At 35.6% G+C, this 24,210-nt stretch overlaps 1 protein-coding gene across 1 annotated transcript in view; it reads right to left on the minus strand.

The window, feature by feature from the left end:
* clmna (calmin a) overlaps positions 1 to 23,790 on the minus strand; it is a 39,213-nt gene extending 15,423 nt beyond the window's left edge. Inside the window, exons 1-2 of the mRNA XM_067455763.1 lie at positions 23,381 to 23,790; positions 51 to 112 (exon numbers count right to left, since the gene is read on the minus strand). Of these exons, the coding sequence (XP_067311864.1) occupies positions 51 to 112; positions 23,381 to 23,465 (147 nt within the window). The 5' untranslated portion in view covers positions 23,466 to 23,790. The remainder of the gene's footprint in view (positions 1 to 50; positions 113 to 23,380) is intronic.
* Between the last annotated feature and the right edge of the window lie 420 nt (positions 23,791 to 24,210).

The raw sequence follows: 24,210 nt of genomic DNA on the forward strand, positions 1-24,210 counted from the left end.
TCTGAAGTCCATCTACTGCATTCATAGGATCCAAATATATTCTTACTGACCTTCTCTAGATGTAGATTCATCCATCTGGTGAATGTCCTTTTCTGCACCACCTCCCTTTCAACTGGAAGAGAAACAAAAACAACAACGTCACGTCAGCGGAGGTAAATGATGCACGGAGATGAAACGGCAACGGCAAGAAGTTCCTTCATCTAAAACAGCAGCTCTGTGTCATTAATCACACGTAGCCTGAAGCAATTGCTCACTTGTGAGCACGCTATAGCAACAAAGGCCAAACAGCACACAATCATTATAGTCAATGTGGAATTACCAGTGCCTATAAACGGCAAATCTCCACTGAGCTGTTTTATTTAATGAGCAGCCAATGGCAACTTTGCTTGTCTTTACAGTATTACGCTAAGAATGCACACACACTTGTAGAAACATAATTAAAACCTAAATGTTTTACAATGTGTTGTAAGTGTAGTGCTGACATGAAGAATAAACATTAAAATGCAATAAGCAAAGGAAATATACCATTATTGCTTCGCAAATCAGTGCAATCAGAGTGTATTTATATGCAGTTTCACACACTTAATATGCTCAAAACATCATGAAAATGCCACAAACTTTTTGTGTGTGATAAAGATCATAAACTATTTTTTCAAAATCCAGATTGACACACCTACATCTTTGCCTTTCACTCCAATTACACTTTGCATGTAAACTGCTTTATTCATCCTCATGTGTTACACAACACGTTGGAGCTTCTGCAAGAACCAATGAGGTTCATTCTTGTGAGACGCAGCACATTTGAGCTTCTGTAAGAACCAATGAGGTTCATTCTTGTGAGACGCAGCACATTTGAGCTTCTGTAAGAACCAATGAGGTTCATTCTCGTGTTACGCATGACGTTTGAGCTTCTGTAAGAACCAATGAGTTTCATTCTCATGTTACGCAGCCCGATAGAGCTTCTGCCAGAACCAATGAGGTTCATTCTCGTGTTACGCATGACGTTTGAGCTTCTGCAAGAACCAATGAGGTTAATTCTTGTGAGACGCAGCACGTTTGAGCTTCTGCAAGAACCAATGAGGTTCATTCTTGTGAGACGCAGCATGTTTAAGCTTCTGTAAGAACCAATGAGGTTCATTCTCGTGTTACGCAACACATTTGAGCTTCCGCAAGAACCAATGAGGTTCATCCTTATGTTACACAACACATTTGAGCTTCTGCAAGAACCAATGAGGTTCATTATTGTGAGCCGCAGCATTTTTGAGCTTCTGTAAGAACCAATGAATCTCATTCTCGTGTTACGCATGTTTGAGCTTCCACAAGAACCAATGAGGTTCATTCTCATGTTACACATGTTTGAGCTTCTGCAATAACCAATGAGGTTTGTTCTCACGTGTCAAGCAAGCCAAGCTTAATTAATGGTTATATGTGAATAAAAGCCTACATTTAAAAGTTTCTTGCTAGCCTGGCTCCACCCTCCTACGTACTTACGCTCAATTTTCATTTTCCTTCAGTACTTCATCTGGGACTGCGGTGTATTCTTCACCGAACAGAGGGAGTGTCTGAGAACGATGACGTTGATGTCATGTGCTAGTATGAGTTGTAGTTCAGTAATGGCGGTGGAGAAAGATGCGAGCGAAACCATTCATTCCGTTGTGGCACCGTTGTCGAATATCCAGAAGTTAAATCCGGACCAAGAACAATCTTTACTGGGGTTTGTTGGTGGCCATGATGTTGTGGCCCTCCTCCCCAACAAGGTGAATTCGGAAAAAGTTGGATTTTCCAGCTCGCTCTGTTAGTGGTGAAGGAGTTGGCTGAAGCCCTATTCGGACGGTAATTGTTCCTCGTGGGGTCGGACGTTATTGCCATCATTAAATTACATGGGCTAGTCAGTTATTTTATTGCCGTCTGTCACATCTCTTTCAAAAATATATCACTTCAAAATTCACTGTTTGTAATCTTTTTTGACAACTGCAGAGCACTGTACGGCTGCACTTTGCTGTTATTTGAATGCACTTCTAGACTTGTATTTCTAATGCTAGCAAGTATTTACAAGAGCAATATATTTCATCAACGCTCAAAAAAATTCACATAAAAGCACGTAAACACTTGAATTGGGCCGTTATTTATTATTTATTAGCAGCATTTAGTGTCATACCAAGCATATGACATTTTATTTCAGGCATACAGTTATGTTACAGACCACGTGAGCAGCTCGTTTCCAATCACAAAACTCTTCCCTCCACCGTGGTGTGAATAAATCACAATCTGAATTAGGGCTGCACGATTAATCGAAATCGAACCGCAATCGCGATTTGGCTTGTGTGCGATTATGAAAGCTCAAAGGCTGTGATTTAAATTAAATAAATAAATGCCCAGTGCGTTAGAGAAGAGCGGCTCTGTGATAAACGCTGCTCCGTCTGAAAGACTGCGAGTTTGAGTCGCTTATAACGTGCGTTTGAAAAAGCAACACGAGTCAAACATCTTCACAAACTAGTGAAGCGTTCATAAACCTGTTCAACAAAAGACAACGTTTAATAACATGTTTTACCTCACTTCATATCGTCAGGCGAGTGTTTGTGAGCTGATGTGGCTTCTCATCACAGAGTGAGGCAGACGATGCATTATTTTATAGTAACGTTACTCTATACAGTGATGAAGTCTATGTCAATCAGCACTGCATTATAATATACTTTATTATTATGAAAATACCCTTGACGGCTTGAAGAACTCAAATACACCATATTTTGCTGCAGTCGTGTTTATTGCCGTCATGTTTAATCAAAGCGTCTCTATCTTCTGTTTACGCCGCGTTAGCTTCACATCATGGATTTCCTGAAAACTAACGTCAATTACTTCTCTGAGGCAAATGCGGCGTTTTCCGCTCGAGGGCGCCCTCTGGCTTTCAGTATGAATTAAAAACTTTTGGGTCATCAATAATAAGAAAATAATACTTAATACATTTTAAAACTTAATAAACTTTTAAAAATTATAAATTTATTGGACAATCCATGTTTTTCTTCAATGTACAGGAGTTTTTTCCCCCACAGTGGATGCACAAGAAGTTCATATTTCATATTAAAGACAGACTTTAAGAAATTGATATCACAGATAAACAACATATATATCTTTTATTTTTATGTTATTTTTGACAATAACTCCTTAGGCTTAGACCTATCTATACCTACCTATAAAAATAAAAATAAATAGTTGTATTATATTGTTATATTTATTCTGACGTACTCATTTTTTGTAATTATCAAAATGTTATTGTAATGGTAATATTTCTTATTTTTAAAAATATTTTTAGCAGTAATAATATTCATAATTATTATTAGTCACATTAATATATAAACACAAAATGTTATATACACACACTTTTTATTTGTAAAAAATAATAATTACAATAATCGCATTTTAAATCGCAATCGCAATTTTACCCAGAATAATCGCAATTATATATTTTCACCAAATCGTGCAGCCCTAATCTGAATGCATGAGTTTTACGTTTTATCCCTGAGGTGGCCTGCACATTTATTGTGACGGATTTCCATGTGTGAAACAGGCGAAGGGCGCATGACACGTCAAGAAAGACCAAACGTTAGCGATTGCTTATGGCAGATCCAATAGTTTTAAACTTCAACAGAGTACCCTTCGCCTTCACAGAAGTAAACGCTTGTCAATGGAGAGTGGCCAGGCTCTATGTACAAATTAAATGTACTAGAGTCTGGTAAGACCAGGCTAAGTTCTTGCACTTACCAAGACATATTTGAAGCTTTTTAGCATTTACAAAACAAAAAATATTTAATTCTGTAAATGATACTGTGTCTGTTTTTTATCCTTCTTATGTTGCCCCAGAGAATAGTGGAAATAGTTTGTTACACAAGTCGCATAAACCAGCTGAGTGGCATTTTCTGTCAAGATTTATCATTATTCTTCATCAACAGTTCAAACATTTTTTCAAAATAAATTACATCTGACTAAAAGTATGACCAGCAATTTGCTTCTAATGTGAAAAATGTAGATGTGGTACCAAGTCTTGACTCTTTTACTTCATGTTTTGTAGAAAAGGTCAGATGTTTCTTTGGACCTTGTACATGCTTTGAAATAAAACACATCTGGCCTAGAGAGATGGTGGCGGTCGGGGAGCCTCCCATGAGACTGTGCTTGATTACATGATCCGTCAGGCAGAGCGTCTACACAGTCTACCTCATGATGAATAGTTTCTTCTCAAGTTTTATTTTCCTCTGCCCGCGGCTCATTTATATTTTATAAGGTGTACAGTACACACACAAAGAATGGGAAGATCCTGATGGGGAAATCACTGGAGGACTGGTTTTCCTCATTCATATTTAGTGCCAAAACATAAAGAGGCTCCATTTGCTGGAATCAATAACTGTGGTCCAAATGCCATGATGAAATAATAACCCAACAGTATAACAGGAAGTCTAGGCATGTCGCCACATACACAGAACTCAACAGCACAATAGTGCACATTCAGAGAGTGGCCAAGTTTAAACCATTTTTGTGACAACACATTTAATAAGACCATAAATGCTTCACAGTTAAGCGCTTTCTTAATAAAAAAAAATATTTTTTTTAGGGGTCAGGGTAATGTGACCCCAGTTAAATGTCTCCTTGAGTTCAGCAAGTGCTAAATTATGTCAACTAAAACACTTTACGTTTTCAATGTGACTTCATATTCTTTAATACATATTGACTAAAAACTCCCCCATGTTCAAATATGTGATGCAAAGTTTAGTGAAACAACACAGTGTTTCCTGGCTTTCAAGTTCTTTCTGTTCGGTCGTAATAAACAGTTAATCCTTGCAAAGGATTCTGGTTACAAATGGCTGCAAATAGAGTTTGGTTAAGTTTCTACAGTACTGTAGCTTTTTTGTCTAGTCTAAAGATAAAGTCTGTTCACGCTAGAATACCGGTATGCTATTTTTAACACTGTAAAAAATGCATGTCTCCAATTGAAAATTTTCTAGTGACTGATCACATCTAAATTTTATTGGAAGTTCTGTGAATTGATGCAATTTAATAGCCTGGATGCCAGCCGAACTTAGCCCCGCCCACAATTTTTTTTAGGTCGGGCGGTTCGGTCTAGCCTTGCTCTATAGAGGAGTAATTATCCCCGAACAGAAATAGTTCGGACCAATGAAATCATCAGGGCGGGCTTTAGACGATGACGGAGAGATGATCAACAGTAACGTAATCACCACGTCATCAAAGGGGCTTGGATTATATTTGTTCGAATCCTAAACGGAGAGCTTGTTTGTATATGCATTCACCTTCACAATTTCTCTCAAAAATTATGATCATGTTGGGTAAGTACTCTGTGTATCATTCAGTTCTTTTATTTTTTTACAACACCGGCAAAGATTGTTTATTCCAGCGTGGGTGCAGACAGGGTTGCCAAGTTTTTACAACAAAACCCGCCAACTACTAGCCCTAAACAATAGCTTCTCGGGGGGTTCTCCGGAAAAAAAATGGTGTTTGGGGGGTAAAATTTGTGTTATTTTGGCAAGGTTGCCTGCTAAAATTCGCACTCATGGGTCTATATATAACATAACAGTTGCTTCAACCCGCGGATATGGAAAACAATCCACGCGGACTTGGCAACACAGTGCAGTTGAGCTCTGTTGCTGTCGCTTCATTGCTCTGATTGGTTATAGGTCTATCCAATTGAGGTCTTTCCTGGTTCGGTTGAAACACGCCCCATAATCACAGCCCAATGGAGCAGTTTCAGACTCATTTTCTGACTAGAATTGAGTATGACCACGTCAGGCTAGGAATTTAATACAGTTAATACACTTTTTACAGTGTATATGCATCATCCAATTATCTTTTAATTTATATTTAATTTATGTACAACATGATGACTCAATAATTAATAAATGGCTAATATTTTAATCCTGTACTATTTTAACATCACAAATTACACACAAAATCCACACATACACACTCTGGGGACATAATAGACTTATTTTACTTAAAATAAGTCTGAAAATTTTTACTGTAAAATAGGGTTTAACTATAACATTAACTAAAAATGAGAAATACATTTGTAACCGTATTTATTCATCTTTATTAATGTTAGTTAATAAAAATCCAGCTTTTTCTTTTTGTTCATTATTTCACAGTGCATTAACTAATGTTAACAAATACAACATTTGATTGTAATAATGCATTAGTACATGTTAAAATGAACCTTAACTTAAATTAATAAATGCTGTAGAAGTAACTAATTCTTAGTTCATGTTAATGAAACCTTTTAAAGTATTACCTTAAAATCAATTGTCTAGAAGTACTACAAATGAATATAGGCATGATAATATTGTGTAAGAAACTGATATTTATTTTAAAATGATAGGGTTAGTTCACCCAAAAAAAGTCATCCTAGGTGTATATGAAATTAATCTTTACAAAGTACCTTACGAGTTCTATTAACTCTTTTCCCGCCAGCATTTAAAAAAAAAAGTTGTCAGCCAACACCAGGGTTTTTGACAATTTTCACAAAAATTGTCAAAAACAATTTTTGACAATTTTTGTTGTGACATCTATATAAAATGAATAATAGTTTTACGTTTTCGTTATTTTTTTACCATTTCATTGCTAACATCAGCTATCAGGTTCCCAGACGAATGCAAGCTAATCTTTTATCAGTGTTATTCTGTATATTGTACGACATCAGCATGGTAAAGTTAACATTGTAGGCTCTATCATTTTCTCCGTGAACAGAGATAGGTTCATGTGACGGAGGTGCGAGGGAGAGCTAGAGGTAAACGCGAAAGGCGAAGCTTGAATTTATGGGTATGTCCCTCTTTGGCTAATGTACTTTCAAAATGGAGGAGCAACAAGGCAACCGGCATTCGAACCCCTAACCCGAATGTATTTTCAATGGCATATTATAAACTTACGAGAATACTTTATTACTTGAAAGAAAGAAATATACATTAATGAGCACATTTATTTTTGAAAGAACTATGTTTTTAGCTCAGAATAAACTAAAAAAGTTACACAGTGTAGCTTTAAAAAAGTCCTGTCTAATCAAAGCTTTGATTGTTGTTCTGTTTTTGAAGTCCATAAAAATGCATCTGTCCGTCAAATAACGTACTCCACACGGCTCTGGGGGGGGGGGGGGGTAATAAAGGCCTTCTGGAGCGAATCAATGCGTTTGTGTAAGAAAAATATCCATATTTAAAACTTTATGAAGTAAAAACAGTGTTGAAAGTGCCTAAACTGTAAAAAAAAAAAAAAGGGCAAATTTTGAACTTTTACAGTACAGTCGACTTGGATGTTTCAGTTATTTCAACTTAAATTATGTTAAACTGACTTAAAAAAAATGAGCTACATCTTGTATAACTGATAAAAACAAGTTTAACATTTCTTAACTTATTTTGATGAGTTAAAACAATGTAAAAACATATGTTGTCATAACTTGTGTAGCTGCATTTTAAAATGCTTACGCTCATCAGAAGTATAGATTAAACATTTTGAATTGCGTGAGGCAGTTAACTCAGTTAACTAACTTTATTCATCTGAAAGAATAATGCAATATACACCTACACTGTAAAAAATTATTTAGAAAAAAAGTTACCTGGTTGCCTTAAAATTTTGAGTTCATTGAAATTAAAATTTTGAGTTAATACAATGAACATTTTTTGAGATTCGACAACCTTTATTAAAAGATTATTAAAAGATTTTATTAGCATATTGGGTAATAATGTGTGTGTTATTTCTGATGATGCAGTGAAACATGCCAAGTTGTGCTATTTTCATGATTTATTACATTTCTTATGTGGTTCAGATGCAAAAATATTTTGAGTTTCTATTTATTAAACTAATTTCCTTCATTGTATCAACTCACATTTTTAATTTCAATAAACTCAAAATTTTAAGGCAACCAGGTTACTTACTTTTTTATTTAAACCAACAAAAAACACCACAATTTTTTTACAGTGTAGGATGACTTGAGGGTGAGTAAATCATGGAATAATTTATTAACTAACTAATTAATGAACTATTATTTTAACTAAATATATCATTAAGCAGTGGCATTAAATTAACCTTAAGTGAGTGTTTGATGATGGCAAAGTAAATCTACAAGTAAAGACAGAGGGAAAATGCACATGCAAATAAATTTACAACACTTACAAAAATATTTTTTTTTTAAACTAGTATTCAGCCAAAAATATACCTTTTGCTATATCCTTCTGATCTGACTGAAATTTAGCAATATCAATTTTACTGTACTACAAAAAGCACTCCCTTTGTAGAAATCACAAAGAACATTAAAACGCCAACCTCCGTTTATTTTTCCGTGCCAAAGAAGCTATAAAGCATTTAAGGCCAGGGGCCCCAGCCAGCCAAGAACACAGTCCTCTCCATCTTTCTGCACAGACCATGTCTGTTTAATGAGGGGGCCGTCTTCCAGCTCTAAAGAGCCAGCGCTCAAACACAAAAGGCCACTGCCTGGGTGTGCAGGACAGCTTTGAGCTCTCAAGTGTGACAGAAGAGCCTGAACTCTGTTTGAAGGTTCAACATGAGCAGAACTGGAACTTTCATGAGAATGTCTTTGTTAGGACAGTTTGTTTTGCTGTGGTCAGCAGTTCAGCAGTTGTTTCATAAATACCACATTTATCAATACAATATATAAACAGATTCATCTCAAGATTTATTCATTGATTAATACATTTTTCCCATTTTATTGTCATATGCTAATGACAACTAATATTCCCTGTCATGAAAATGATTTCCCAATGCAAAAAAAAAAAAAAAATTCTTAATAAAGTTTTTTTTTTAAAGGTTTTGTGGCACCCATAAAAAAGAATCAAAACAAATGAGGCATTTCCAGCACTTACTCCTTTTGAAGTTATCATTCATTTAAAAGATAAGTATTTTGCATATAAGATTAAGATCCCTTTATGGTTCGTTCAAAACATAAATTTGATGTTTAACAACAAATTGTAATTTTGAACAAAATTATCTCATTCTCTGTGCATGTGCTATTAAATATTTGAAGTTTGATGATGAAAGATTTAATCCTCTGTGTCCTCAGTGAGTGTTTTGCAAAACTGAAATGATATCATTTACAGCAAACATGGATTTTTTAAATTTATTTTTCACTTCAAAGTGCCATCAATGATGGATGATCTCTGTGCAAAGACTCAACTAATCAAGAATAACATTGTTAATGAATAAACTGATTAAACGATAATGAAGCAGTCATTTTCTTTATTGTATTTTATAAGAAATGTAATTGTTTCGTTTTTGCTAAATTAATATTATTGTATTATATCAAGGGCTGCATGAATTTATAACATGACGGCTTTAATACAAATTTGATTCATATGCTAAGTATTAGCTGATTTGCAATACTTTTGCCTAACAAAGCAAACGCTTTATTTTCTGTTCACAGGCTCCACATATAACTTAATATTACACGGCACAGACACATTTTCAATTGGTCCACCCCAGCGTCTACACTGCGAGTTTCACAGTTTATCTATAAATAGATATAGATGTGTATCTATTTATCACAGTGGCTTTATGCTATGATGACTGTGCATGCTCTTCAAAATAATAGCTCATAGTAAATCAATCAATAAAAAAACGAAGCTAAAAACTAAAATCTGGTATGTGCATGGATCCTTGAAAGCAATCTCCAAACAGAATGGCATACCTAATTCTTCTGGTGAAAAGCTAATTCTGTGGAAGAACGCCATCTCCGATATATAATTATCTCCTAAAATGCTCAGATTTTTCTGAATATTATCAAATTCATAATCAAATGCAAATAATTCAGAACTAACAGAGTCTTACTATTGCTCAGGACTCTTGACTTTCAGTCACTTGATAAATACACAGACTCTAAATCATGTGACTCTTATTTGCTTAACATGCAAAGAATGGGTTTGCCAACTGAGATATCATCCAGCAGGAAACCGACCAGTCTTATCATCAGGCGACATTGTGAATTTCAAACAGGAGAATTTCCCATATATAGAATTGAGAGGGGAATAAAATACAAACCACTAGTCAATTATGTAGTAAAAGAGCTTGCAAAAGCATAAGAGTTTGATTTATGGTACAGCCAAGGAGGTCTAAAAACCGTTACCATGCAGTCACATTCATCTCAATGGAAGCTGGTCGGCTGGTGCAGGATCAGAATCTGTTCTATAAAGTTATACTTTTCTGTGAAGCCTTGGGTAAACAAACAGATAAATATAGTGGTCAAATTTCATTCCATTCCTTATGCTAAGCTAAGCTAGCGGCGACCATGCCAAATTTAAACAATAATTCTATTTCTAAAAATGGTGGAGTGTTCCTTTAAATCAGATTTTTTTTGCATATAAATCAATGAGGAAATTTTATTGCACTGTATTTTACTAATGATATTGCATTGTCTTACTGTTCTGCTTTAATTGTGCACCACATTGGTCAACTCTGGTTGTGTTTATATAAATAAAATTGACATAAACGGTTGAGGAGTCATAGTGGAATGACTGGCATATATTGGGTAATACTGAAGCACTGTGAGAAAAACAATCCAAACAGAATGGTTTAAATAATCACATTTTACCAGCCATGTAGGTAGAATTTGCTTGAATTTGCTTATTTGCATAGGCTACCAAATTAAAGGTGAGCTTAAAGGCTTATTTAAAATAAAAAAATGCCAATTGCAATGAGAAATTTTTTCACATAAAACATAAAAATGTAAATACACTGGCCAGATCAGATATATCAGAATATTTCAAATTGTACAAAATGTGATGGCACTGTAAGTAGGTGGCCGTGAATGACAACTTGTATGCCTGGATTTGCTGTCCGTTCCTTCTAGTGCACTTTTATCAAACGCTATACTACACAACATAATGTCTTGTGAAATGTATTTGGGGGTTTCCACACACAAGTTAAATGGTCAAAAACTCTACTGTATTCATTTAAAGGATGGCACACACAGGATAATGTCAGTAAGTCATGCTTCAGTTTTTATAAAACTCTGAAAGCAGCCATTGTGAGCATGTCAGTGTTTTCCCTGTCTAAATAAATACATTTAGATACGCTTCTGTCTTCTAACATAGAACTGTTTTTGCATTGTAACATCCAAGTAACTTTTTTTGTTGTTGTTTTTTTGCTAACTGGTGGTTCAACAGAACACACAGTTCGGATCATATTTCGTTTTTAGAGTCACAGATTGGGGAAACTTTGCTTTTCATCTATTACTTAAAGCTCACTTTAAGTACTCCAATACCACAGCAAAAACTAGCTTAAAGGGTTAGTTCACCAGAAAATTAAAATTCAGTCATTAATTTATGTCGTTCGACTCCCATAAGATCTCCGTTCATCTTCGGAACACAAATGAAGATGTTTTTGTTGAAATCCGATGGCTCAGAAAGGCCTTCATTAACACCAATGTCATTTCCTCTCTCAAGACCCATAAAGGCACTAAAGACGTTGTTACAAAGTCCATCTCACTATAGTGGCTCTACAATAATTTTATGAAGCGATGAGAATAGTTTTTGTGTGCAAAAAACAAAAACAAAAACTAAATAACATACTGTATATAGTAGGGGTTAAACGATTTCCACTTTTTTTTACGTCAACATGTATGTGGTGAAAGTCGAGTCGATGTCGACTAGTCACTGATGACGTCATTAATAAACTAATAAGCCTGAACCTTGAGCTGGGACGCGAACTCGGGTCTTCTTGTGCACAGGACAGCTATGGCATATGACACAGCACTGCCCATAAGGTTATTGGTCCTACATAACAACTTATGCTCCCTCTATAGGCCAGCGACTAGTCGACGTCAAGCTTAGATTAGACTAGACTAGCCGGTGCAACCCCTAGTACAGTATATAGTACTACACTATATAGTAATGAGCGATTTCAAAACAAATTTTCAAACCATAATGAATCAGCGCATCGATTCATGATTCGGATCGCGTGTCAAACCGTCAAACTGCTGAAATCACGTAAATTTGGCGATCCAAATCATGAATTGATACATTGATTCATAACGGTTCGAAGCTTTGTTTTCTATTAAAAAAATATTCTCGTTGCTTCATAAAATTTTTGTAAAACCGCTATAGTGAGATGGGCTTTGTAAAGACTTCTTTAGTGCCCTTTATGGGTCTTGAGAGATCAATCAAGTCAATTAAGTCAATGAAGACCTTTCTGAGCCATCAGATTTCAACAAAAACATCTTAATTTGTGTTCTGAAGATGAATAGAGGTCTTACAGGAGTTGAACGACACGGGGGTGAGTAATTAATGACAGAATTTAAATTTTTGGGGGAACTAACACTTTAACTAATAACAAATACACTTATTACAAGCAGATATATACAAAGTAATTTCTACGTAGTATTCCTTTCAGTTACACAAACGTAATAATGAAATGTAAAATAACATTGTTCACTGTATACATTTAAGATAGATTAATCTTTGTGGAAGCTGTGTTTTGTTGTTTGTTTAACATCAATGACAGAAAACAGCAGGTCTTTATAGGCTGCTGTCACTTTAAGACCTGATGCACGGCTCCAATATAGTGATACACGGTGCATTGTGTTCACTGACAATGTTTTCTGGAAGTATTCCTGAGCCCATGTTGTGATTTCTATTACAGTAGCTTTCCTGTATGTGATGCAGTGCCGTCTAAGGGCCTGAAGATCATGGGCATCCAGTATGGTTTTCCGGCCTTGACCCTTACGCACAGAGATTGTTCCAGATTCTCTGAATCTTTGGATGATATTATGCACTGTAGATGATGATAACTTCAAACTCTTTGCAATTTTTTCTCTGACAAACCCCTTTCTGATATTGCTCCACTATTTTTTGCAGCAGCATTTGGGGAATTAGTGATCCTCTGCCCATCTTGACTTTACATGCACGTTCTTAAGCCGATTATGCCTAATAAGCCGACAATGCACATGGTCATGTAAACGCAGTAACCCGTTTTCTTTTATCGGAGAAAGGTCATAAACGGCGTAAGCATAAACTGGTCGGGACAGGTAGTTTTCTTGCTCTTACCTCGATTTCGTGCTGCATGTAAACGCATTAACCTGCTTTCTGTAAGCTTATTGGAGTGCACGTGTGATAGGGGACAAAAACGCAAACTTAGAGCAGATTTAAATGCATCCAGACAGAGTGAGCTAGCGTTTTGAATGAAATAAGGACATATATCACAAACACAGACTCGTTTAAGACCCAGAAAATTGTAAAGAGGTGTTCTCTTTTCTCATGCAGCAGAAGCCTAGAAGAGGTGCAGTCAAAACGCTGCATAACTGCATAAGGGATAATATGAGCCATAAATCTCCCACTGACACGGCTCACGCTTTATTTAACATCACAACTGATGTAACATTTGAAAAACTCAGTCAGATAAACGGACGTTATTATTTTTGACGTCACTACAAGGAATAACCCGGTTTATAAATAAAGTCATGTAGGGCTGCAACGATTCATCGAGTAACTCGAGTTAATCGAATCAAAAAAATCCTCGAGGCAAAATCATCTGCCTCGACGCTTCGCTTAGTCCATTTAACTACACACAGATATTGCAGAAAGACATTTTTTGTGTAAGGACTCGGAGTATGAGCGGATTGCGGTTATATCCGCGGTTCAGGTGCATAAACATCCCAAACATTGCAGGTGGATGAGAGAAATCGTTAATATGTTGATTTTAATAAAGACGCGGAACTCTCATATCACGCTAAAACGCAATGAATGCGTGTCGTTCTTTAACTTTCGTTTTCAGCTCATGTCGAGATCCAAAGACCGCAATGCGAGAGAGAGAGAGCGGGCGGGCATCAGCACTGGTAATATCATTTAATATCGCTGTTTTTAAATGAAGACAACTGTGTGTTGAGCTTCAGGATGCGACGCTGAACATTTAAGTTTCATTTGCGGCAGTTCACGCGTCAGCTGAGGAGATACGCGCGGCTCTAAACACATGAACGCGATGGAGTTTGCAGCTTTGCACATGGATCACCGTCATTGTGATGTGTGTGAAATCTTTAATCAATCTTTGAGCAGCGCTCGTGTTTCAGAGCTCAGAGCTGCGTGCTTTCATTGATTTGTGTAATTTAAATATCACACTTTAATCATATTTATAGCTACTAACTTAAAACAAGCTGTGTTACAATGATGGATGATTAGCTCAAAAGATCAGCATGTGTGATGTACTTTAACTGAATTAAACATATCTCGCGTTTGATCACGTTCTAGCGGTTATTCCTCCGTGTAATGTATAGGTTGTCGACCCTGGTTTATGTAAATGTAATTTTGCCAAAATATTTTTTTTTGTTTTGTTTAGCAACCTACTTCAGTGTAGCTAATATGTGACGATAGCATCGCGCTTAACACGGAGGATTTGAAGTTGTGACTACCGGTGCTGGTGGAATGTTTGTTTCTAACAGCTGATTCGGTGACGATAGAGCTGATCCGCACATCTCTTGCTCCAAGTTAACCTGTCCAATACATTTTGCTTCAGTAAAGGAGTAAATAAGACAGTAAATGCTTATGTCATGCCTGAGCTGAAGCTGATACATGAAAGTTAAGTTGCACAACATAAATACAATGTTTAGTTATTTATATTATTTATAGAATATTTATAGAATATTGGAATATTTATATTATATAGAATTTATAGAATATTTATATTATTTATATTGGCATTATTGTTATTTATATTACTACTATTTAGATTTATTGGTTGTAGGTTTAGTTTTAGATTGAACTATGTTTACCTTTTTAAAGTAATTTGAAATAGATTTTTATTTATTATAATATGGCAATTGTATGCATTAAAATTGTTTAGTTTCACAGTTATTAATGTATGCAATTTCAGCAATAAAACTTAATTTTTCTAAAAAGAAGACAAATTAGATGTTAATTTTAAGATACGCGTCTTAGTGTCTCTTATTGCTCTTTAATAAAGAAAAAGTAATTATTATCCGATTAATCGATTAATCGATCGATTAAGTGGTAGATTAATCGATTACAAAAAGAATCGATAGCTGCAGCCCTAAAGTCATGTAAACGCGGTTTACTTGCGTTGTCCATTTACTGGTTTGCATGTAAATGGGGAAAACTGGTTATTTCAATAAGCTGATTTTTTTAAGTTATCAGCTTACTGGTGTGCATGTAAACGCACCCACTGAGAGGCTCTTTTTATACCCAATCATGTTGCCAATTGACCAAATAAGTTGCACAAATTGGTCCTGCAGCTGTTTGTTATTTGTACATTTAACTTTCCGGCCTCTTATTGTTACCTGTCCCAACTTTTTTTGAATGCGTAGCTCTCATGAAATCCAAAATGAGCCAATATTTGGCTTGACATTTCAAAATGTCTCACTTTCAGCATTTGATGTTATCTATATTCTATTGTGAATAAAATATAAGTTTATGAGATTTGTAAATTATTGGATTCCTTTTTTATTCACAATTTGTACAGTGTCACAACTTTTTTTTGGAATCGGGTTTGTACATTATAACATGATTTTATTTAATTCTAATGAAATAGCAGCAAGTAACAATGTTTAATGCATGTCACTTTAACGCAGTGGATTTTAATGCGTTCAAAACAATCATACTAAAATTACATCTGAACAAACCCACAGCAAAACAGCTGGCTTTCATTTTATAATTTCATTGTATAATGTACTGTATTTAATTACACTGCCATAGCCTTGTTAACCAGACTGTTGCCACACCAATATTGATGCTCATTTTTATTTTTCTCTTGTCCAACACTCTTATTAGGTCATTTTATTCCTCGTACGTTTGAGTTATTTTTGGTGACAGAAACTGCTGCAAACGATAACGAATTATTGTTGTCCATGGCAACTGTGCGAAACAACAAGAGACTGACAAGACACTACAAATATACTTCCGCATTCTTTCATGAGAGTCACTGTGGATAACGTGGACATGATGCCATTTAAGGTGACACAATGAGAAGTGACATTACACTGGTTAAAATTTCTCTGGATTTAAACGGTCCTTAAAAAGGACCAAAAATTCTACCTTTTAGATTTTGAGGAGAAATTTGTTTTTGAAAGGTTTTCTCTAAGATTTACCTATAAAACATATTTTGCGGCACTAAATCCCGGATAAAAGAGTTGAACAATGAAGCGTTTAAATCCTTAAAAAGGGATTAAATGTTACAATTATATATGTTTAGAGGCTTAAGAACTTCCCAATGTACTTTCAAACTTCCCAAACTTCCCAAAGTACTTTCAAACCTCAAACGAATCATGCATGTCCCCGACTGGGAATGAGGTAACTAGGCAAGCTGGCCAATGTCAAGAGAAAAGAGCCTCCAATCACAGAATGTATAAATATATCAAAAGTTTGGATGAGTAACATTTGAAGGAATTTTTTTTATAAAACATATTTTGAAAAACATATTTTAATGGCATGTGTACAAACTAAAAAATTGTATTGTCTCAGTTTTGTAACCCTGGAGCATTTACATCTGAATATCAGTAGAATGAGTGTTATTGTTGGACAATGGCTATTATCTGTCAGCCTGAAAGAGTTTAATTAATCCCTTCACAAAAGCCAAACTCTACTTGACACCAAGAGACTCTTATGCAAGAGCAATTAGCGCTTGATTCTCTCCCTAACCAAGTTGCAATGAAAAATGTAAAACTGACAATTGTGCAAAACTGTGATGGAAAAAACCCTTTGACCCTTGATGGTTTATGTATCATGAGAACAAAACCAAAACAGAGTACCCGAGCTTTTAAGTACCTCATTGATACGCCAACAATTTTCTGTTTTAGAGACAAAGGGTGGCTGTGTTGTTTTAATGAACAATGCCATTTATTTAAGTCCAAGTCATTACACCATTTGTTTTTGAATAAGCTTTGAATCATCTTTCTATCAAGATGACTGGCTAATCAGGAAAACCTGGCTGTTTTAGACAATGAGACTACTTATAAAACTATCAGAAGAACACTGAAACTATTCATCACCACTGGCCTGTGCCAGCCGACAGAAACACCTGCAACTAATAAAACAGCTTGCTTGATGTTCTCATTACCTAAAATAGTTCAGTAGCCATCTGAAAAGGCACAGGGATAAAAGTTCAAGCTGAACAATATAGTGAACAATAGTAAAAATTTCATGGGCAACCATCACTAATAAAATGTACACGGTCTCCATGATACAATCAATTTGAAAACCTAAACTCATTCTGCATAGAAATATTAACAGACAACACATCTATACACTATAAACATCCCATACGCAGAGCATGATTCAAGTAACGGAGTGTCTATTCACACCAAATGCAAATAGCATGCCTGGATGGCAAGTGTTTTTGCAATAGCGCCACCTAACAATGCCTGTTTGGGACAAATAAGATAAAAAAGGCTCATATTTCAATGTCTTCAGTGGCGCAGTCAGTAAAGCGTAAGACTTAAGAATCGTAGTTTTGATGCGATCGACCTGGATTCAAATCTGCCTTTTGTAGAGCTTGCTTTTCTCATCATAAATCATATCGGAAAGGCATTTACTTTCAATAAAAGAAAATATTCTAAATGCGTAAATAAAGTGCCTAACTAAATGTTTAATAATAATAAAACACATTTATTGGGTAGGATTAGGGGTAGGTGAGGAAGGAATTTTATTGTCCCATTGGGGCCGCGTCCATTTAATAATTTTAATAAATATAATCATTTACACTATGTTGTTATTGCATCCTGTTAATGTACAACAATGCTGAGGTGCAAATACTAAGCATCTGTAAAAATAAGCATGTAATTACATATTGCAAAGAACTGCAACTTTTACGTGGTATAAATAGTATAAATATATTACTTTGTGTCAATGTACTACTGTGTATGTGAGTGTGTTAATGTACTGTCTTCTGTGTATCTGGATAAATGTATTGTCTAGCACTATGTAAAGCGGCCTTGGCGCTGTATAAATAAACCGTTTTCTTCTTCTTCTTAGTATGCCATTTCACTTAGTAAACAACATCTACAGCTGTTTGCACTTATCATCTATTCCTAAGACAATGTTATTTTTGTTATTTAGAATCTAGTTGCTATTAACACAGTGTAATTAGCATCTATCGCTATTTGCACTTAGTGTAAATAGCCACTGCCTTAAAGTAATCCTTGATTTTCAGATTCACCAGTTACTGGCCTGGAAACTATAGAGTTAACCAAGCTTACATAATTTCTCAGCTGCAGAGTTTTCTAGCACTCAGCTGCACCCTCCTTACATAGAGCCTATGTCAGACAGGCGAGTCGCTCATGTGTGCTGGAGAAAGTGCCGTCTAAATATAGATAATGGTACACCTACAGTACAGCTCTCCTCCACCGGTGATGCGCCTCTAGATGTTCCAGAACCAAACAGAATCCCTCAGATCTAAAAAGGAGGGTCATGGGAAATGCCAGGGACATTCCTTTCTACTAACTTTTATCTGAGACTCTTCAGGTAATTCAAAGAACATTGAAGATAAAAAACAAACAAGGAAAGCGCAAGTTGATGAATTGAAGAATATAACCAAACAGTTGATGGGCCCCATTGACTTCCATAGTATGGAGAAAATAAAAATGCTATGGAAGTCAATAGGGCCCATCTACTGTTTGGTTACACGTACTTTTCAAACTATCTTTTTAATTTATACACGTTTGGAACAACTTGAGGGTAAGTAAAAGATGACAGAATTTTCCTTTTGGGCGAACTATCCCTTTAAGTAAATGGTACAGCAAATATATGAATGCAAATATATGCACTGCATTAGGTTAGTGTTGTCTGTCATTATGTCATCATTAAGTTGTTCCAAACCTGTATGGGTTTCTGTCTTCTGTGGAACACAAAAGCGGGATCATTTAAAGAATGTAACAAATATAGGACCTCATTGACTTTCATTCAATTTTTCAACATATCTTCTTATCTGTTCCAGAAGAAAGTAAGTCAAAAGTTTGGAAAAGTACACGATTAGGGTGAGTAAATGATGATCCCTTAAACCAAACAACATGCCACACGACAGGATTGAACTACTTAGATTTCATCTTGTTCCCTGCATAAACAGGGAACAGAAAGGAAGACTTTAAAGCGAGGCTAAATTTGTGCTGAGTGGATGTCGGAGTGGCTTCAGCTGCCTGAAGAAAAATTACAGATAATACAGGAGAACAACGAAAAAAGACAGGGAGATACTGTTCTGATTTCCAGACGTTTCTGCAAACGCAGTCTTCTTCCCTACGGCCAACTCTTCTTGAAAAGCCTTCTAATGTAGACCAGCACTTCCTGAAAAAAGTGCCTAAAAAGTATGCAAGTGTGCATGTGAAACGGAGGGAAAGGGGTACTTGAGCAATTTCTCATTCAACACTTCATATGAGAATCTGTCCTGCTTGACAACTCATCCAAAGAAAGTCCAATATAGTCACACTGATCTCTACTTTATTGCACTTTTTCTAGTCTAGCGCACACTGGCTCTGTTTCAGCACTTCAGAACGCTTCAGCAGATGTTGGACTCTTAAAGGTACTAAATACTGCCATCGTTCGTGGCGCTTTGTGGCAAGTAGCTTTGTTTTATCACTGTTTTAGAAGAGCCTTGTGCCTTAAACCTTTATGATTAAAAGCACTTACAGACCAAGTTTGAACCCTGAATACAAACAGATGCTTTCTCCATAGTATACTTCAGTAGTTCTCCTACTTTAATAATGTAAATAATGTAATAATGTAAAAAGCACACACAGAAGTATGCATTTTTTCTAGGAGCGATGCAATGATATGATATGGAATTGTTGGATCAATAATAATGACCAATAATCAACAGTTTGTTATGTTGCCAATATGGCAACAATTATATTGTGGTTAAAATGATTGATTTCTCAATATTAATCAATTTATTACAAGAAAAATTGCCTTTTTAAATTGAATTGCAAAGGGAATTTAATTGAATCGCAAGCTTGCGAATCACAATCGAAACGAACATGACATTTTTTTCAATGCCCAGCCCTAACAACAATTTGACTTTTTAAATGAATCACGCAAGATTATTTACGAAGGTTTGCGCTAGTCAATTTACTGGTGTTTGCGCCATTATTTACCTCCCAAAAAAAGTGGGTCTTAAACCAAATGCTAATGGGTAGATTGCGCTGGTCCTTATGGAAATGATCCGGTGTTTTTTAATTTGTAAATCACACACAGAACTGTCCACTCCCATCTGCACTTTTATGGAATTGTGCTCTAATGCCAATTTGCCCTGTTTATAAATCTGGCCCTAAGTGGACATTTGAATTAAATGTAGTTTGGTCAACATTAAACAAGGATTTTATCATGCTGTAAAGTGTAACAAAAATCATCAGGCATTTGGCAGACATGGCACCATCTGTCAGCAGTTGTTATAATACATAATGTGCATAACATGTTCATGCTTATATTATGTTGATTACATTTTGTATTTTAACAGTGTTGTTTAATAAAACCAAATGCTTACTTGCTTGTGATACTTTATTTGAACCAATTATTATTGCTGCATTGTTATTTAAAGTCATTTTAAAGGCTATTTAGGTCTTATTCCGACAGAAAATAAATATTCAGATTACTTGATTAATCGTCAAAATAATCGACTGATTACTTCATTGCCAAAATAAACATTAGTAACATTGCAAAATGCACATCTGCATTGTTGTGCATTTTGTGACTTTCCCATCATATATTTTGTCATTAAAGATTTCTTAAAAATAGTGTTAAAATATTGTTGTGAACCCAGTATTGTGTATCCCTTAATAAAATGTAATTTCCCAACAACAAAATTGTGGTCAGTGAATATGTTGAGTGGCTAGTAACTAGCCAGTGGCTGGTTGCGTTCTGATAATAGGAATTGAGAAACATTGTTGCACTGTAAAAAATAAAAAATAAATGCTCCAATTGAAAATTGTCTAGTGACTGATCACATTTAAAATTTTAATTTGGCCGAAATGAAATTCTGTGAATTGATGCAATTTAATTCACAGAAATTCAATTCAGCCAACTGAAAAATTTAGATGTGATCAGTCACTAGACAATTTTATATATTTTACGATATATATATATATATATATATATATATATATATATATATATATATATATATATTTGTTTTTCACGTAGTCACATATTTCAAAATAATCCAACGTGATATGACAATTATGAAAAAGAGTGGATATATTAGAGTGATATATTATGTATCTGCTATCTCTCTAAATGCTAAAACATTTATTTCTCAAGTTGTCACCAACTATTGTATAGTGGACCATGTGTGCATGCACTTTTAATAGATATGGATTTTGACTTTTCAAAACAAACCTGCAGCAGACATGCACTGAGATGAGACTGCATCCCAATTATCTGAGAAGCTCTCAAGGGCCTGCAGAATATTGCACTGAAATTCCAGTGATCCAATGCAGAGGGCATTGCTCTTTCAACGAAGACAAACTGTTATGTAATCTGCTTTCAGCATCTGTTTTCTGCAATGTTTAATTTATATTCTCCAGTATTTTTGCTGCCACTAAGCCCTATAAAGCCACATTACATCCTATTGCAATGAACAGCACTAGGGCACAGGAGCAAACCAGAGGGCTTATATTCAATCAGAAAGTTTTCAGAGAGCTACTTTGCAGGCCCTAATGGTCATTCTCTCCCTTCTTGACATGTATTTAGTCATTCATAGTCATGAAACCTGCAATACTAAACACATATAACAGCCTGAAATGCCACCGGCCAACACTGAGCAGCGATTAACGGTGCACATTAAAGTAATTGATGGCAAAGCCAAGAACATGCACAATCACTGAAGTGTAAAACTCCTGCTCATTAAATCAATTCTTCCAGGGCAATAATTTATTCTTGTTTATGCGTCAAATAAGTAGGACCTGCTTTGCAGGTGAACAGGCACATGCAAAATATTCTGTTAACTGTTGCTTCCCTTCTCCAAAAGTTGTCTTTGAAAATGAAAAGGCCGAAATACATTCAGCCTTTTTCAGTGACCCATTGATTTTGCATCATGTCCATAAATACAACAGATTTAATCATTCATTTAGGATGATTGGTTTTCTGAACTTCTCAAAAGTATAGGGGTATTATATCAGCTGTCAAGTTACTAATCTAAAAAGTACTGAATAATAATAACAACTATGGCAAGCCACTGTTACATTTATTCCTTAAAACTTGTTACTCATACTTATACATATTTAATAATATAAATTATTCAACTGTGACTAGAATTTTTCTATTTTACAAATTCATATTAGCCTACTACTAACATCTCACTGGTATTTTATGCTTTTGCATGAGTAAATATTTTTAAAACTGACTATGATGGGTTTCCTGAACAACAAGTTCTAATTTGTCTTATTTCATAGTCAGACATTTAATAAAAAATAATACAAAAACCCTCTAAAAAGAAAGAAGAAAATAATGATCTTCCCTTTTCCCTAAAGCCAATTCAACATCCATAATACTGTAGTGGTTTAGGTGGTGGACACATGCATTCTAAAAAGTTCCATCTTTGTCCAGTGTCTGCGTTATTTTCCTCCAGAAATCATGACCGATAAAAATGTCTCTGTACTCTTTGAAACTAAAGTTGCAGCTATATCATAGCCCCTTCACAAAAGCACTTGTCAATGAGGGCCTCTGTTGTTGTAGTTGCAGTCTCCAGTAGTATTTTGTTGTTCTGTCTCTCTAATTTAATTTTTTTACTGTGAAACACTGGCCTGGGCCAGTGTTGTCACCTTATGGAACAACTGATTTGTGCAAAACAAATGTAATGAACATTTGCGACTTGTGTGTAGACAGTTACAAAAATCTGGCGGCACGCATACAGTACACATACTATTCTGGTACACATTCACACTCGCTTTTGGCCCGACAGTGGAAACACGGCTAATGTCGCTGACAATGTGAAACCCCATAACAGGTAAAGCATAATTGTAATTGAAGTACCCCTTTTAAATGAATATCTTGTATATTAATATAAAAAAGAATTATAGATACAATAGTTAAACTCACTATTTCAATATTCAGTAAGCATTCACTGTATGAGTATGAATTGTTACTATGAGACTGAAATAAATAGGCCTAATCACTATTGTAATGATTATTAGCTAAAACTTAGAAAACCGGTAACACAAGAGTTACACAAATAGATACAGTACGTTAAGGAATGCATGGCTTGCCATAATGGAGCACTAAAGAGGAACGCTGTTATATCTCGCCGGTATATTGTTACATGTAAATGTATCTATCTTTCTCAAAGCAAAAGGTGAATGGAGACATTGGGTCAACCCCAGTTACTAGTATACTAATGTTTGTGTCTTTGTGATCCTACTCTTTTACCCATCCCAAGCCTCCAGCACTCTTACCTTGCAGATTCTGCACTCGGATGTCGCTGATCTGCCCGATCAATTCCTCACGTTCAAACCAATCATCCCATTCGTGTCCCGCCATCTGGATCAAGCAGCGAGTTGCTCGTTTTAAGAAGCTCTCGTCCCGTGATTTCGGTAGATTTCTCTCTTATAAAGTGTTTTGTATGGCGGGTGGCCAGGCGGTGGCCATGAGTGGAGTTTGTGGGGGTTTCAGGGGTCTATATCCGAGGAGATGCTGTGTTCGGCTCCCGCATTGCTCCAGTAAAGTTACTTTAATTCCTCGTGACGCACAGGAAAGTCTCCAGCACAGCTTTGAGGATGAAAATGAGAGGGAAATGTACGAGGAAAAACCACCTGGTTAATATTTGCAGGATTCTCTCTCTGTGCACGCCCACACCACCTCTGATACTCTCTCTCTCTCTCTCTCTCTCTCTCTCTCTCTCTCTCTCTCTCTCTCTCTCTCTCTCTCTCTCTCTCGCTCTCGTTTTTGATTCATGAACGAATCATTGTTTTGAACTGATTCTTTTTCAGCTGAACTGATTGACGAAGCGAGGGCAAAACTGAGGTGCGCACTATGGAAGGCTGTTTAAAATCAGTTTTTATTTGCCCGGTTTCACAGACAGATAGGGCATTTATGTGGCTTTCATAGGTTACTTTTTAAAACAGCTCAAAATGCTTTTTAGTCTGGGACTAAACGTAAGCCTCATAATCTAATCTCATAATAATAGAGAGGTTTTTTTCGTAATTATGAGCCTATGCCATTATACTATAGGCTAATTATACTAAGGAACTCACAAAAGTGGCTTAAAATTTATGATGTTGAGAAA

Source organism: Pseudorasbora parva, chromosome 10 (assembly GCF_024679245.1).
Source record: "Pseudorasbora parva isolate DD20220531a chromosome 10, ASM2467924v1, whole genome shotgun sequence".
In the NCBI taxonomy this organism is placed as follows: Eukaryota; Metazoa; Chordata; class Actinopteri; order Cypriniformes; family Gobionidae; genus Pseudorasbora; species Pseudorasbora parva.